Source organism: Rhinolophus sinicus, chromosome 4 (genome assembly GCF_057876585.1).
Source record: "Rhinolophus sinicus isolate RSI-liver-muscle chromosome 4, RSI-T2T, whole genome shotgun sequence".
NCBI classification, from domain to species: Eukaryota; Metazoa; Chordata; class Mammalia; order Chiroptera; family Rhinolophidae; genus Rhinolophus; species Rhinolophus sinicus.
Window position 1 is genome coordinate 47,063,647 of NC_142504.1, and position 17,179 is coordinate 47,080,825.

At 41.1% G+C, this 17,179-nt stretch overlaps 1 protein-coding gene and 2 pseudogenes across 1 annotated transcript in view; 1 reads left to right on the plus strand and 2 right to left on the minus strand.

Moving 5' to 3' along the window:
- SLC26A5 (solute carrier family 26 member 5) overlaps nt 1-17,179 on the minus strand; it is a 56,127-nt gene that overhangs the window by 22,286 nt on the left and 16,662 nt on the right. Inside the window, exons 3-7 of the mRNA XM_074340620.2 lie at nt 10,294-10,495; nt 8,402-8,541; nt 3,403-3,513; nt 2,057-2,223; nt 1,348-1,512 (exon numbers count right to left, since the gene is read on the minus strand). Of these exons, the coding sequence (XP_074196721.2) occupies nt 1,348-1,512; nt 2,057-2,223; nt 3,403-3,513; nt 8,402-8,541; nt 10,294-10,445 (735 nt within the window). The 5' untranslated portion in view covers nt 10,446-10,495. The remainder of the gene's footprint in view (nt 1-1,347; nt 1,513-2,056; nt 2,224-3,402; nt 3,514-8,401; nt 8,542-10,293; nt 10,496-17,179) is intronic.
- On the minus strand, nt 5,660-6,447 carry LOC109454166 (14-3-3 protein zeta/delta pseudogene; annotated as a pseudogene).
- On the plus strand, nt 10,850-11,865 carry LOC141573045 (tyrosine-protein phosphatase non-receptor type substrate 1 pseudogene; annotated as a pseudogene).

Here is a 17,179-nt window from a genome sequence, read left to right on the forward strand (position 1 = left end):
TCGGGTGCTCAACTCAGAGTGAGAAGCGTGTTACCAGCTATTATGGGAAATGAAGAACTTGGTTATTTAGAGAATGTTCCTACAGTTTGATTCCATTCTAATCCATCAAAGACTCAATTTAAATATCACTTCCTCAAAGTGACTTTCCTAGGCCCCTAATCTAAAGGTCTCCCTATTCAACTTTCTTTCTTTTTTTTTTTTTTTTTTTTTAATACTTTTATTTATTTAAGCGTGTTTTTCCAGGCCCATCAGCTCAAAGTCAGGTAGTTGTTTCAATTTAGTTGTAGAGGGCATAGCTCACAGAAGCCCATGTGGGGATCGAACCAGCAACCTTGTTGTTAAGAGCACCACGCTCTAACCAACTGAGCTAATTGGCTGCCCCCCCACCCCACTATTCAACGTTCATAGCAACCTGTGCCTTTTCCTTATATCACTGAACACAATTTGTAATTAGTTATATATGTATGCAACTAGTGGTTTACTGTCTGCCTTCCCATTGGACTGTGGGTTCCAGGAGGGCAAGTGCCATTATCAGTTGGCTCACTGCTGTGCCTGGCACATAAATACCTCCAAAGGCTATAGGTCTCTCAGGCCAAGAATAGCTTTAGGAGCATCTCAAGAGTTTTAATCTGTAGGACTTTAACTGTCATTTGTTTCTAATTATTTCATAATTTCCTTTATCCATGGGTAATTTAGTATTCGTTTTTTGGTTTCTAAACATATGGGAATTTTAAAGTTATATTTGGTTATTGATTGCTAATTATACTGCACTGTGAGAAAAATGTTAAATTTTTAGAATCTGTAATCCGTTTTACATGTAAGTTTCAACACGCTTGGTTATACCATTATTCCCTATGTGCTCACAAATAATTTACATTTTCTCTGAGTTGGGTACAAAGGTCTATATATACCTTATTAAACTGGTTAATTGTTAAGTCTTTTATAGACTAACTTATTTTTTTACCTACTTAAGTAAGCAGTTTTTGAGAGAGATAGGTTCTCCCATAATGCCCTTAAATTATTCGTTAGCTCCCAAAGAGAACATAATTCGGTCTTCAAAAAAGCTGTCTCTTCAGCTAATTAGGGAGAAGGTGTAGTCATCAAATAAAAACATAACAAAAAAATTCCCCGTGAGGTAGGCAGTATCACATATTAATAAAATGAAACTTTAAGATTTAATTCATTTTCTAGTGCTCTTTTCAGAGAAACCTTAGAATAACCAAATCTTTTCCATTTTATTGAAATTCTTGGAAAAAAGAAAAGTGAGCCTTGAAGGTTAAAGAGATCCAGAAGAGAAGGAGGGAAAATAAAGAAGGAAAAACTCATACCGGTAAGTTGCTTACTTACATACACCACTGAAAAGATCCCACTGTACCGCTTTGTTTTAACTCCAAACAGGTATTTTAACATGGAAGTGAAGACATGCACGGCTGCTGCAGTGGTAAACCCACGCACCAGGGGCTCTGTGAGATATATGGCCACAAATCCAAACCTACAAACACCTAGGCAAAACTTTTTTTTTTTTTAATGACAAAGAAACAAATAAGTCACATGATAGATCAGGAAGTTAAAACCAACAGAAAACATACAAAAGTTCTTTCTGGACCACTTTCTGACACTACATACTTGGACCTGCAGCAGCTAAATAGCTAACACATCACCGGTTATACAGAAAACAATGGAAGGTTTGGAGTCCCAAAGAGCACTGGGCACACTCGTACTTTCCCTGTCCCTCAGAACCAGGACACGTTTAATCAAGGTCACTTCCTGTTCCTTCCGAGCAGATAAGAGATGCCCTCTTCCCATAACTAACCAATCCTGCTTCAAGCTTTTCTTGCTTTTGGAATCTCTAAAACCACATGAAGCGTGCTAGTTCCTAACAAATATCAATTTCAGTAAAGGCATGCAGTCGTCCCGGTGTTGCTGAGAGCTATGAATCTGGAGCTCCGGATTTTTGCAGACTGACACTGCCCACCATGTAGACCAGCCAAGCATGCTCAGTAGATAATTATGAAATGAACACATGAGAGCCCATTTCCCGCTCTGTGGGTCTTACCTGAATGATTCCTGCAAGCAAGGTCACAGACATGGCAACTTTCACTCTCAAGGCATCTCTAAATTCCGTACCATTGGTCGCGTTTACTCCTCCGGGAACGGCTATATCATCTGGTACTAATCGAACAGCCACACCACCAATCATCAGGCTAATAACAGCAAACGGACCTGAAATGATGAAGCATTAATCACGGAAACAATTTTCAGTGTGTGACGTGATTGTTGCCAGCACGCTAGGAGACACAGCTGAAGTCAATAAATCATCACTGAACTACAACTGCACGTCTCTCCTTAAGCGTTAGAGCACTGCTCCTGGTTTATGTGTAAGATGTGTGTGCGCAGATTGTAGTCCCCAAAAATGACTATGATGGTATCTTCCATCCCACACACTTTTCTAAAACCTTGACATTTCCCCATTAGGAGGGAGTCTAATTCCTGTCTCTTTGAATATGGGTGGACTTGTGACCTGCTGCTAACCAAAAGAATGCAGAAGAGGTGACTTCTGGGCTAGATAACAGAAGGTGACTAGCTTCCACCCGAGAGCTGTAACGCTTGCTTGTGTTGGAGCCCAGAGTAGAGAAAGCGCCAATTAGGACCACATGGAGAGAAGGGAGACGGAAGAAGGGAGCAAGGAGGGGGACAGAGAGGAGGGAGAGGTGAGAGAGAGAGAGTGGAAGAGAGAGGAAGAGGCTTCAGGCTTCTTGCAGCTGCTCTAGCCCCAGCTCCCATCTGATTCTCAACTGCGTGAGAGACCCTGAGCCAGAACTGCCCACTTGAGCCCCTCCCAAATCCTGCCCCACAGGAACTGTGAGAGATAATGAAATGATTGTTGTTTTAAGCTGCTAAATTTGGGGGGTATTTGTTACCTAGCAATGGACATCTGAAACATTATGCTTGTGTGCTGGCGGCAGCCTCACGCAGCACCAGCACAATTATGAAATCCATATAAATGTGATTTTAAACACACTAAAGAGAAACTATGTGCAATTCAGAGCCTAAAATCAGATGAAAATGCAATACCAGCATAGTAATTAGGAACTTGCAGTACCACCAATAAAGTAAACAAACAGGAAAACCAGATGTAAACAAATTGTATTATGAACTGAAGCACTTATTTCAACAACTGCTCTTTTTAGAAAAGAAAATTGTCTTTTTTCATTATGTCAAGGTTATAAGAAAGCTATTAGTTCTAGAAATATTGGGAGGAGTATATTTTTTTTAAAGCTCCTATTGGCTGTGCAGTTAGTAAGCAGATGTTCCAATAACAAGCATGCGATTTCTTTGACACATTGCAAAGCTTAGAAATCCAAAAGGAAAGGTACTGAAATATCACGCATCAGCGTTTACCTATGGATATGTGTCTGGAGGTTCCAAAAAAGCAATACATGATAACAGGGTAAAACGAAGAGTACAGGCCAAACACAGGAGGGACAGCCGCCAGCATTGCGAAGGCTAAACCTGTGGGATTAAAAACCACACAGAATAGGGAGATCATTAGGAAACAGGCTTACGTATCTCTGATGAACAAGTGAAAACCATGTTAATTTAAGCTGATGTGTCTTTTTTGCGGGGTGATTTTGGCGTCGCACCCTTACCATCAAGGCTCGCTGCCTCCCATCGTCAGTATTTAGTGAGCATTTACAGTGTACTAGGGACAATAGAACATGCAAGAAAACATCATCCTTGCTCTTAAGGAGCTTACATTCTAAAAAGAAAAAAAATACACCTCTTTTAAAATGGTATTTTTGTTTTGTGTTTTCTGCAAGGAACTGAGGAAATAGTCTGGTGGGTATGCTTTGGGTATAACTTAGCCGCATCATTATTTAAAGAAGAGAGGAAGAGGAAGGATTTGAAAGGCAGGCAAAGAAGAAGGATTTTAAAGGTAGGGTTTAAGGGGAGATAGCAATCTCATCAACCAAGGAGATTTGCTGCAGTAAGTAAGAGGAGGGAAATAGTCTGTGGGATGCAGGCCAAGAAGCAGGGTACCCTTACACATTGAGCAGAGCCAGAAAGGTCATGCAGCCTTTTTTCCAAGTACACGGTCACCAAGTAGGAATGGTTGGTAACAAGACAGAAAGCTAAAAAATGGAAATCCTGTGCACTTCACAAATAGAAAGAATAGAGATCAACGCTGAAGGCAGGCTATAGGAGTATCAAGAATTCTTAAAAACCAAAGTGATTTGGAAGCACAAAACTTACAGTTACTGCTACCCAATGTCATGATGGGCCAATAACATCATGGCTTCTGAAGTTAGAAAATGCCATATACTAAACATTTTAATGAAACACATTCCTTTTTACCAATCAATCCCCCTGCCTCTGAAGAAAAACCCCACCTTTTTTGTCAGGGGGTTGTGGGGGGGCAGTATGGGACGTGGTTGGGAACAGTAGTAGTTATATTAGCAGTGTTTTGTTCTGATAAACTTTGCATTTAAACTTGGTAAAAGCCTATTAGCTGCCAAGAGGGAATACAGAATAAATTTCCAAAAATGTACAATTTCCTTGAGAGAAGTTTCAGAACCAAAAGACTAATTCACATGAAAAGCTGTAGAGAAAGTAGTGGAAAAGTCCATTCACAAAACTTTTATTCCATTTACATGAATTTAATACATGTGTTCTTAACAATTATGCTTAGATTGTTCATGAAAATTTCATAAGACATTAAACAAAGCTAGCCATCATCTCAAGTTATTTCCCTGTTAACTATTTTTACAGCACATGCATGTTAGGCAAGTATAAAAAAAAATCACAAAAGCAAAAAATACCTTAGAAACGTTAAATACGCGGGTTTTTTGTTTTACTGCCGTGCTTGATATCCATGAAGTCATGGCTACCAAGTAATTCATTTTACTGCATCTTTATTTGTCCATTTGTTCTTAGGTTGCCTAAAGCATTTAAATACAAATACAACGAGTGTGGCAAAAACAATGAGAGCAAACAGCAGGTAACTTTACAAATAATGGAATGTGAACGTTTCTGCCCTTCTCCAGAGTAAATTGGGTCACGACTAAAGGACACTTCTGCAGCTGTAATCAATGGTGTGCACACTGGACTGAGTGTTCCACAGACAGACATGGTTCGACATGTGCCATCCATGGGATATCCATCTTAGCTATGGCCTTGTAAGGGCCCCAAACCCTTTTTGTTTTTTTTGAAGGAGGGCGCAGCTCACCGTGGCCCATGCGGGGATCGAACCCGCAACCTTGGTGTGATTAGCACCGCGCTCTAACCAACTGAGCCATCTGGCCACCCAACCCCCAACCTTAAGAACCCACAATAACTACACCTGTGACGGGAACCAATGACCCCTTTTGTTCCCCACCAGGACAAACCAATATGTAGGCAGTCTTCTGTGCTTAGTCCTGGAAGCAGTTTTAACACTGGCCCTTGTGAAGCCACAATGTACCAAAAGCACTATGCTAAACATTTATAACTTGTATAAACATTCCACATCTGCATACTGGCCACCTCAAGATGGAAACACATAGCTCCCTAAATGTTAACTGGCTCTACTACCCTAACATTAAACACAAAAAACACATGGGAAATATAGAAATTCAACTAGAAGTAACATAAATCTGTCATAAATTGTGTAAAAAAAAAACTATTTGTGGGACAGCATGGAGGACACATGGTCTGCGGTGTAAATTTTAGAATGAGACAGACAAAAGTTGGAAGGCTGGTGGATTTTCTCCTCCTTTGCTGCTTCCGCTTCATCTCCTTGGGTGTCTGATATCCACAGTGTCAAGTTGTCTCTCAGTAATTGCATCACCAGCACGCTGTCTTTGTATGACTCTTTACTTAATGTACCAAGTTCAGCAAGGACTTCATCAAAAGCTGTCTTTGCAAGAGAACAGGCTTTCTCCGGAGAATTCAGAACCTCCTAACAGAACACAGAGAAGTTAAGGGCCAGACTCAACCTGATAGGGTGTGTTGGTTGCATTTCCTTTTTGCTGATTTAAAAGCTTCTGTCCACAATCCCTTTCTTGTCATCACCAGCAGTAACCTCAGCCAAGTAACGGTAGTAGTCTCCTGTCATTTTCAAGCAGAAGACTTTGCTCTTTGCTTGTGAAGCATGGAGGATGAAGAACCTTTCCAAGAGAGACAGTACATCATTGCAGATACCTCTTAGCTCGGTCTCAGTTTTCTCTCTGTAGTCTCAAGCCATCTGCTGTTTTTATTCAGCACCTTCTGATTCTGCTCAATACTTGACACCACCCTCCAAGATGACCTATGGGCTCCTACAACATTTTTATAAGCAACTGAGGGATGATTCCTCTCATTAGATAACTCAGCTTCTTGCTCAGTTACAGACTTCATGCACACCACGCCATCGTATCGCTCAGCCTGCTCGGCCAGTTTGGCCTTCTGCGCCAGCTCATTTTTATCCATGACGGGATGCTCTGTGTCCCTAGTCGGGGGAGGCGGACGGACTGGGCTCAGTAGTCTCTGCATCTCGTTGCTCACAGGCTACAGCCGCTCTGCAGACACGAGGTTTCCTCCAATCAAACCCCAGCAGCAGGGGCACCACACGCAAGGTGACGTCACACACTGCTGGCTCCTGGAACGCGGCCTAACCTCCTGTGTCTTAACTTTCCCGCCCTTCCACCGCAATCCTATTTGTAATCCCACATTTATGCTTAGAGACTCCAGGCTGACAGTTTCCCTTGTCATCTCCTCTTTGCGAGGGGTAAATTTTTTTCTGCTTTATTCTTTCCCAATTTAGATAAGGGCAGAAAGTTTTCCTTGACTGGCACAGTTGTAATCTGGTGTTGATGCCCAAGTTCTGGCTGTTTTTCTAATGGGTTGTTTTCGTGTGTTTTGGAGAATAAGGAACTCCCACTGTACCATTCCCTGGCCAATGTAATGCCCACTCCCCCTGATCTCTTCCAGGTTCCAGGTTCGTCAGCCCAACTTGACTGAGTGTCAGTTTAACTTCTGTTTCCCATATCAGATGCTGAACCTCTGCCTGCTCCTCTTCCTGCCCTCACTCTGCCTTTGTTTGAATCTGTCCCTTTCGCTATCCTTGGGGTATTGGTGCCAAAATGGCTGTGGAGAACTAGCCTAAACCTGGTTTAAGGCTTTTGTTCAATAGACTTAATAGATTCGGTAGATCAACCACTTGGAAAATTTAAAACTCAACTAATTTATCATTAAGGGAATTTTTTTTTTTGACAAATGGACCATTTTGTAATTAATTTAAGGGAAATTTGGCCAGCTGACCTCCAGACTGTTGGAGCCACTCTCATCACTGCCTATACTGAGTCACTGTCACCTCTCACTGGTGTCCCCAGACTCATTCTGGTGCCTCTCCCACCCACCAAGTTCATTCCTCACACGGCAGTCTCAGTGACCTCTTACAAAGAAAACCCAAGTAAAAAGCACGCTGATAGCTTATACGGCACTCAGAATGCATCTACAAGTGGCTAACAAAGTGGGGCAGACTTGCCCTGCCCGCCTCCCGGCCACTGGCCCCTCGCTCCCCACACACCCAGCACACTGCCTTCCTGTGAATTCTTCAAACCAACTCTTCAAGCAACCAATTTTTGTCCTGCTACGTGCCTTCACATACGCTATTCGTTCTGCTTGAAATGCATTTCCTCTCATTCTTTACCTGCCTCCTACTCATCCTTCAGGTGTCAGCTCAAAACTCACCTCCTTAAAGAGGTATTTGTGACTTACCTTCTTAAATTAGGTCTCTGTGTGATTATCTCCAGTACGTGTAGCTGTAGTCAACTAAATAATAAAACTCTTATTTAAATAGATGAAATCCTTAATGTATTTTCTGTGTTTTCCTTCATAGTGTTTAACATCATTTGTAATGAAAACTTTATATGTGTTTTTATTTGCTTCATGTCTCTCTTCCTGATTGGAGTATTAGTTCCATGAGGACAGGGAGGGCCAGGCAGATGCTTGACATACAAGTGTGAACGATGAACAAATGAATGAGATTTTCTTAAATTCTTATATCACATATACAGATCACACAAGTACAGAGGAATTCAGTGCTTCATAGTCCCTTGTAACAACAATATAACTCAGAGTCAAGAACCTGAAGACAACAATCCCACCAGCATGTTCACTGAGTAACGCATTAACCCCGCCAGCTCCTAACTGTACCGATCTGTAAAACAGTATCACCATGTTCTACGACTGCTATCTCTGGGGCTTTTAAAGGGTTATATGTTTCTAAAGAATTCCTTTAGACAGCAAAAAGTTACTAGAATGATATGATAAAAGCTATGAATGTGCAATCATGATGAAGTTAAACAGAAAAAGGGTCAAGTGATTATTTGAGGAGATGGTAGTAAGGAAAACGAAAAACAAATAAATGTATTCTACTGACCTTGAGGAAGCTGAAGCACTCCTGTGCTTATGCCTGAGACCAAGTCACCCAACACATACTCCTTGAAATTGTACGCTGGCAACCACTTAGTTATGGGTAAGAACATATAAATGATATTTCTTATTTTCTTAGGAGTACATCTGAGAAGACAAAGACAGACAAAGGTAAAATGAGGAACCTTTCTGTAGAATTCAGACGAAGGTATTTTCCCTTCCTTATATTCTGGAGCAATAAGGAAAAAATCACCATTGGTGCTGAAGATAACCTTTTCACTCTGCAGAGATCGAGGCAAGAAGACCTGCTTCTTGCAGAACTATTTTTTTTGATGGAAACATCTCACTTGGCTCCATAATAATGTTCTACAACTGACCATGAAAAATAAGAAAATAATTAGCTTCAAAATAATTGAGATAGCCCAGAAACTATTATTTTAATAAATGAAATCCTTAATGTATTTTCTGTGTTGGTAGAAAAACAAAGTAAGGGAATCATTTACTGATTGAATTCATTTTTGAATGTGGAACCACCGACTAGCATTTGTCCATTTAGTTTCCTCCCTCTTTATAAAATGAAGGAAATTTATACAAGTATTCTGAGGTTTATTTACATGTGTCTATTGCTTTAGGGCCTTTGATTAGGTAAACTCAAACACCCCGTGCCATGGAGTATAGTACCAGAGTCTATGTCTGGGTGTCTTAGTTCAGTGGAACACCATGCTGATAAAACCAAGGCCTGGCATTTAATCCCTATATGGTTCAGTTAATTTTGACACATAGATATATTCTGGGCTTGGCCCAGTGCTTTTGCCAGACTATGCAAATAATCAAAGACATCACCGAGTAAGAGTATGGACAGATGAGTTCCATTGCCACTATGACAGCCATAAGTCCTCCTGGTGACAAGGAAGCAATTTACTTCATTCAAAAATAATACATTATTGCAGAATGCATGGTATTTTATACAGTGTCTTTAGTGGTTAAGAATATCTGGTAATTAGATGAAGGAAGATATTGGAAGCAACATGTGAGGCAACTATGGCAAAAGCAAAGAATTTGAGTGAAAAAACTAGATTTGATAACCTTGTTTAGAAAATTGAGATATTAATAATAGCTACACTTATATAGTGATTAATGCCTAGTATGCCTAACCCCCAGTAACTCTATGATGTAAATACGGTTATTATCCCCATTTTACAAAGCAGGCAACTCAAGCGCAGAGTGGGTGGTGGTTGGGACTAGGATTAAAACTCAGATGGTCTGGCTCTAATGTGTACATTTCTAACCTGTCCTGATGATCACGCCTGAGCATAGGCTTACTGGGAAGCTTAAATGAACACAGAACACAGAAGGTATGGTTCCAAGAGTTTAGGAGGCAGCAATCAGATGGTTTGATGTTGAAGTTTGGGAACTATCAATGGAACACATGTATTAACATTCCCAGGCCTGCAACATGACTGTGTATGTGTCTCCAAAATGAAGAGTCATAGGACACTGAGGATCTTTGACTGCTGAGGTTGGGGGCTTAGATTCAAGGTGTTACAAAATGGGATAGAAGTCAAGGGTAGAAAAAAGGGGAGAGTAGTTGGAACATTCCTGAGAAACAAAGAAAGAGGTGGATATTTCAAAGGTGGTGAAGAATTGGAAAGCGGGTTATTTATATAAATCTTTACACACAATAGGGCATAGCAGGTATTTAATAAATATGGTGACATACACAATGAAGCTGATGTTCAATCTAATCTCTAATCTGACTGAAACTTATGGAGAGCTTTGCAAATCACAAGTGCTCACCCCATTTTTTTCTCCATTTCACCAGATTTTCCTTATACATTTAACCTGTTTCTTTCATAACTGAATGACAGAATAAAGGAAATGGGTTAAAACACAACGTACGTGAATGCCTGTTTCAGCTTATCCCCAATGGAATCCGAAATCTTGTCCTTCTTGTGCAGTCTTTCCTGGAGGACTAGATGACTAAAGATAGGCCTTTCCACATAGTACCTCTCAGTTGCTGCGAGGATTTCAGTTTCTTCAGCATGATCCATAGTACTCTGAAATTATTCATCAACAGCAGGAGACAAACATTTCCTGAGTACTGAAGGAGAAAACAAAAACTGTATTTCAGATGTAAAAATCCAGCTGATGACTAAGCATCTCTGTTCCTAAGCATTTCTTCCCTGTGGTATTCTAAGTTCTTCTGAGGACTTCTTGATCTTTAGACACCCAGAGTACCTAACAGAGTGATTAGTACATAGTAGGCACTAAAAAATAAGTGAAATCAGAATCAATAAAAATCAAATTCCCTCCCAGGACAATAAGTGGATAATGCGTATACTTTTAACAAAAACTCCTATTAAATTAAATGGCTAGAGGCAGGCTCCCCACAGGGACAATGGTGGCTGTCCCTCCAGCCCTCACCCCGAAGCCACACAACTCAATCTCTCATCGTATGTCTCTGGCACCTTTCAAGTTGCTGCCCCTCCACTGGAGCCCAGGAGAGACAGGTGAGGAGCTGCAGGTGAGTCAGCTGGAGAAAGCAGTGTCAGTTGCAGCCGGGGAGACTGCTACTCTGCCCTGCACTCTGACCAACATGCTCCCTGTGGGGCCCACACAGTGGTTTAGAGGGATATGGCCAGGCCGGGAGTTAATCTACAGGTTTAAATGAAGTAAGGGAACCTGGTTTCCCCTAGTAACAAATGTTGCAGACACCACAAGGAGAAACAACACAGACCTTTACATCACCCCAGCAGACACTGTGTGAACTTCCAGAGAGGAGACGCTGATAATGTGGAGTTTAAGTCTGGACCAGGCACTCAGCTCACTGTGAGTGACAAACTCTCTCCCCCTATGGTATTGGGCCCCACGGTGAGGGTCACTCCTGGGCAGTGAGCTTCACCTGCAAGTCCCATGGCTTTTCCCCCAGAAACATCATCCTGAAATGGTTCAAAGTTGAGAATGAGCTTCCAGCCTCCCAGACCACTGTGGACCCAGAAGGAAATGGCGCTTCCTATAGCATCTCTAGCACAGTCAGGGGAGTGCTGGCCCAAAGGGATGTTTGCTCCAAGGTCATCTGTGAGGTGGACCATGTCACCCTGTGGGAGAGTGGGGATGGGGTCTGCTCTTCATGGGACTGCCAACTTGAGTCTGAGACCATCTGAGTTCCACCCACCTTGGAGGTTACCCGACACCTTGTGTCAGGGAACCTGGTGAAGGTTGTCACCTGCCAGGTGCTACCGTTGACACCTACATCTGACCTGCTTGGAAAATGGAAACATGTCCCAAACAGAAACAACTTCAACCCTCATAAAGAACAAGGACGGAGCCTTTAACTGGACGAGGTGGCTCCTGGTGTTTTCATCTGCCCACAGGGAGGACGTGGTGCTCACCTGCCAGGTGGAGCACGGTGGGCAGCCATCCGTCACCAGAAACCTTACCCTGGAGGCCTCTGTCCACCAGAAGGTCTAGGCCCCAGGTCCAGGCCTGAGACCATGCCCTATCTCTCCTCCTAGGCCTCCAGGTCCTGCTGGTATTTGGTGTCTCTGCCATCTTTGTCCACAGGAAGCAGAGGGATTGATAACAGCAGGCCTCCTCACAGAGCACCAGGGACCACCAGACCACGTTGGATCAGACTGGTCCAGAGGCTCACACAGGCGCAGAAAGCAAACACACAAACTCCAACTAACCCCAAAGGGGGGCCTGAACCAAAATTCGCCTCTAGCTGGAACCTTTGTGCTGGGACTGGTCCTTGTGGACAGTATTCAGAAGCAGGGGTGCCCAGTGTGCTTGGCCTGGCACCTAGATCTCACCCAATCAGACCTGCCGACTTGGAATTCCTTTATACTTTCTCAACTTCCCCCATCCCTTACCTTCGATGACTTAGTTCCAAGATTCTCCAATCAAGACTCCTGAATTACAATGAATACATATGTATAGTTTTTTCTTAAAAAAATAAATTCGATGGCTAAATATTGCAGTCAGTTATCTGGCTTTAGGTCTATGTTAGGGGAAGAGTGAATCAAGTCAACTCTGACCATTTATGTCAAAGAAACAGAAAAAGGGGCAAGATCAGGTCTTAAATTAACCCCAAGATGTTTGAAGGCATATTAGCCTCCTTTCCAATTCTGTACTCACATTTAATTACGCCTTAAATTAATTTATGGTTCAGAGCTGAGGCTTATATAGCTCCCTGAGGGAAGGTCCTGGTGACTTCTGTGAAAAGCTACAAGTTAAAAACATCAATGCAGTATTATAATGTTGTTTTAAAGTTGATTATGTTGACATGTGTAAGACTATTAGGATGGCTGGTATTTTTTTTATTACATCATGAAAAGTATTTATATGAGTAAAATAAATAATTAATGAATAAAGACCCAATAATTCGTACACATGGAAATGTGTATAACAATGTTCACTGCAGCCTTATGATAGTGAAAAATTGGAAAAAAAACCCAAATGTCTATCAATATGCAATAAAAAATAAATTTTGGTATGGTGAAAAATTGAATGCCTTGCAGTAGTTAAAATAAGGGAACTACATCTATATGCATCATCATCAATAAATCTCAAAAACTTAATTTTTAATAAAAATGCAAGGCACAGGTGGGTACTTTGAGGGTGCAATTATTCAAAGTTTAAAAACTTATGAAGCAATAATATATGCTGTTTATAGACACAGATGTATGTAGTAAACATATAAAAGCATGCATGACAATGATAAATGCTAAGATCAGGATGCTGCTACCTTTGGAGAGAATGCGAATGAGATTCAGAATAGATTGGGAGCTTCAACCCACCGCATCTACAACATTTCCATTGGTAAAAAATGAATTGGTACAAATAGAGCAAAATGTTAAGATTTGATTAAGCCGTGTGGTAAGTAAACTGGTGTTTGTTACGTGATTCTTTGTATTTGTGTGTATATTTGAACTGTATACCTTATAATAAAAAATTAACTTCACAACAACTAAAGCCAGTGTTCTCAACTGATGGAAGATAACAGCAGAGGAGTTGGAGGATAGCATGAGTTAATGGGTGGGTGCCTACGTGGTGACCACAGGGCTGTAGGGGTTTTCAATGCTGGTCCATACAACTCTCTCATGGTGAAAAGTCAGGTTTTCACCAAACTGAAATTTCATTCACAGTGATATCAGGTTTATGTGATCAACCACATGAATACCATGCAAAAATAAATACCTACACTCAAGGAAACTGAAAATTCGAGAGTCTGGAATAAACAAGAATTCTAGCAGCAAACGCAACCAAGTACCAATAAGCATGATATAAAAAGATTAGTCTGGAGAGAGAGGATTTTGTGGCAGAATCTGACAAATAAAGATTATATGTCTTTTGTTTGAGGCTAGCAGAGCTGGTTGGCCATCTCTCATCTAACTTCTTATGGCCACTCTAGGAACACATCAGAATATCCAAGAATAACTGGGCTGATGTATGTGAGTGGAGTTTGATACGAAGCAACGCTACCACTCTGCTCCCAACTGCCCCAGCTCCTCCAAACCTTAGCTGACAGCGTTGTAAAACTGTCTGTAATCCAGGAAATCTACCATGCTGCTTGAAGCTTTTGTGCCCGTGCAGAGTTCCATTCACTCTGAGAAATACCATTTCTTTCCCCTCACTCTCCTTCCATTTTCCCCACACCCTTATCATTGTATCTTTCAAAAGCCTGGTTTTGTCCTCTGCTTCTCTAAAGTCTCCCCTTGCATCGAATCCCCCATGGACTGGGTCCACATTCACTACTTTGTATAATTTTCCATTTTTCTCCCACTGTGTTATAATATTTGGTTTCCTCTTCTTGGTTGTAAATTACTCAAAGCAACACCATACCCCAAATTCCTAGGCTCTAGCTCAGTCCTTATCTCCTGGCAAGTGCTCATAACTGATGAATGAATGAAATCTTTGGATTGGTGCCTCATAATTGTCGATAATGTATGCCAGGCTTCCTCTCTGTTATTTCAGAGTACAGTACATTAAGTCTGTTTTAAACATTTTTACTGTATTATTATTATTTTTTTTTTTTCTGGACACCTCCTTGGTCTTCCTATTTTAGAAAGGTTATTTCTTCCTCCGTTTAGCTCCTCAAAGAGAAAAAGACCAGGTACACCTGAGAGAACTCTAATAAGAATCAGAATGCTTTTTTGTTGTTGTTGCAAAAATAGTTTTACCAATGAGTTTAACGTTATCACACATGAATTTACCCTGCTATCAAGGGGATGAATTGTAAGGACCATTATCCAAGGATGTTGTATCATCCACAACGCAGTGGTGACTAAATCTAGTCACTCACCACAATGGTCTAGGGAAGTTTTTTTTTGTTTTTTTTAATGTAATTAAAAAATTTTTCAATTTGACATGTAATATTGACATACAATATTACATCAGTTTCAGGTGTACAACATAGTGATTAGACATTTATATAATTTATGAAGTGATCACCCGATAAGTCTAGTACCCATCTGGCACATACTATTGCAATATTACTGACCATATTCTGTATGCTGTACTTTACATTCCTATGACTGTTTTTATAACTGCCATAGGGAAGGTTTTACAGTAGTGGTGTTGGGGCCTCTCTCTGAACCTCCTGAATTAGAATTTCCATGGTGGGGCCTGAACAGTGGACATTCAGTCCATGTGGGTGTGGGCATGTGTTGTATGTTGCTGTACCCCCGTGTGGCAGCCTTCTCTGAAGATTTCAGAGCAATGGAATAGGTTTACACTGAAGTGTAGCTGAGGAAATAAAACATTTCTAAAATATCAGACATCCTTATCCTTCTTCTCAAAAGTCCTTTGGCATCCCTGACAGGAATTCCTCATTTACATCCATTACTCTGACGGCCATTTGTCAACCCCTCATTTCTCCTCCTCCTAGAACCTCTTAAAATTCCTTCTACTTCACTAATCAGGGCAATTAGATGTATGTTTTAAAATTTCCCCAGGAAATTCAGAGGATCTGCTAGGTAGGTATTTGACATATTTAAAAATACTGGCTTTCAATTCTACCTGAAACCAGAATCTCCTCGGGTGCTTTTAGAAAACGACAGTGCCTGGGCTCCACACCAGACCAATTAGAGCAGAGCCTCTGCGAGGGGCCAGAGGAACAGTTTTCACAAACATTCTAAGATTATCCTAATGAGTAGAGTTAAGAACCACAGGTTTATAACCTAAGAGAGACAGAGAAATGCATACAAAAAACACATAAGAAAATCACAAAGGAGCATTTGAAGCAAAAGACAATTATACACTTTTAGAAAATTAATAATGAGTCAGTGACATGATTAAAGCCAGATGAGATCCTTCTTAAAAAGTAATCTTTATGTGATATGCTATAGCATAATACAATATAACATAATAAACATACTATGATATAATGTCATATGCTTACTGAAAAGTACCTGAAATCAATTTTGAAGAGGAATTTGAAATACAAGGACATGAGTTAGCAGTAAATATGGTTCTTTGAATTTGCCATTTTCATTTAGGTAGTTGGTCCTCAGTCCTGGCTACATATTGGAAGCCCGTGGGCAGCTTTAACTAGTACTGATGCCTGACGCTACTGCCAGGGATTCCGATTTCATTGGTTCGGGAGGCAGGCAGGATTGAGAGCTTAAAAACTCTCCACTGATTTAGGGGATGGCAGTGTAAACACCCCCACCCACCCACCCACCTACCCAACTAAACAAAAAGAAAAAACTGACTAGGGTGTAAATAGATTGTGTGTAATGCAGTCACTATACTACTGTCTTTGCTTAGAGGTATCTTTGAAATATTTAATAAAATATTGCAAAAGAGAAAAATACCTAGCTTACTTTTTTTTTTTTTTTTAAAGATTTTATTGGGGAAGGGGAATAGGACTTTATTGGGGAACAGTGTGTACTTCTAGGCCTTTTTTCTAAGTCAAGCTGTTGTCCTTTCAATCTGAGTTGTGGAGGGCGCAGCTCAGCTCCTAGTCCAGTTGCTGTTGCTAGTTGCAGGGGGCGCAGCCCACCATCCCTTGCAGGAGTCGAGGAATCGAACTGGCTACCTTGTGGTTGAGAGCCCACTGGCCCATGTGGGAATCAAACCGGCAGCCTTCGGAGTTAGGAGCACGGAGCTCTAACCGCCTGAGCCACCAGGCCGGCCCCTTAGCTTATGTTTTATTCAAGCAAAGTCTTGTTTGTATTCGTATGTTGGCACAGCAAAAGGGAGCTATGTGTGGGTGGGCAGTGGAATATCCACGACACCTCAGGCACCTGCAGTCTTAGTTGTTACAAACACATCATCCACATAGCATTTAACTTAGGAGCCAATCTCAAAGAAATTTAGATCTCAAAACGTTAGATGGATTTAGGATGCCATTAAGGGTATGCAGTCTCCGTAGGGTAGTCAAATATAATATAGGATGTCCAGTTAAATGTGAATGTCAGATAAGCAACAAATAATTTTTCAGTATAAGTATATGCCAAATATTGCATGGGGCATACTTGTATTAAAACCCTATTCTTTATCTCAACTTTAACTGGGTGTCTTATATTCCTCTTTGATAAATCTGGCAACTGGAAGGAGGTTAGGCACTCAGAGTAAAGAGGGGATTCTCAGATATTTTTGAGGTGTAAGGACCTGGCCATTGTCTATGTCCTTATTGAGATCACTGTTTGGTAATTTAGAGATGTCTTAAGTGGGAAAGGAAAGGACTGCTGGGAAGGGCAAGGACTGGAAAGAAGAGGATATTACAACAAAAGGCTGTCTTTTGGGGGAACTTTCAATGCTCATCAACAATGATTAAGTA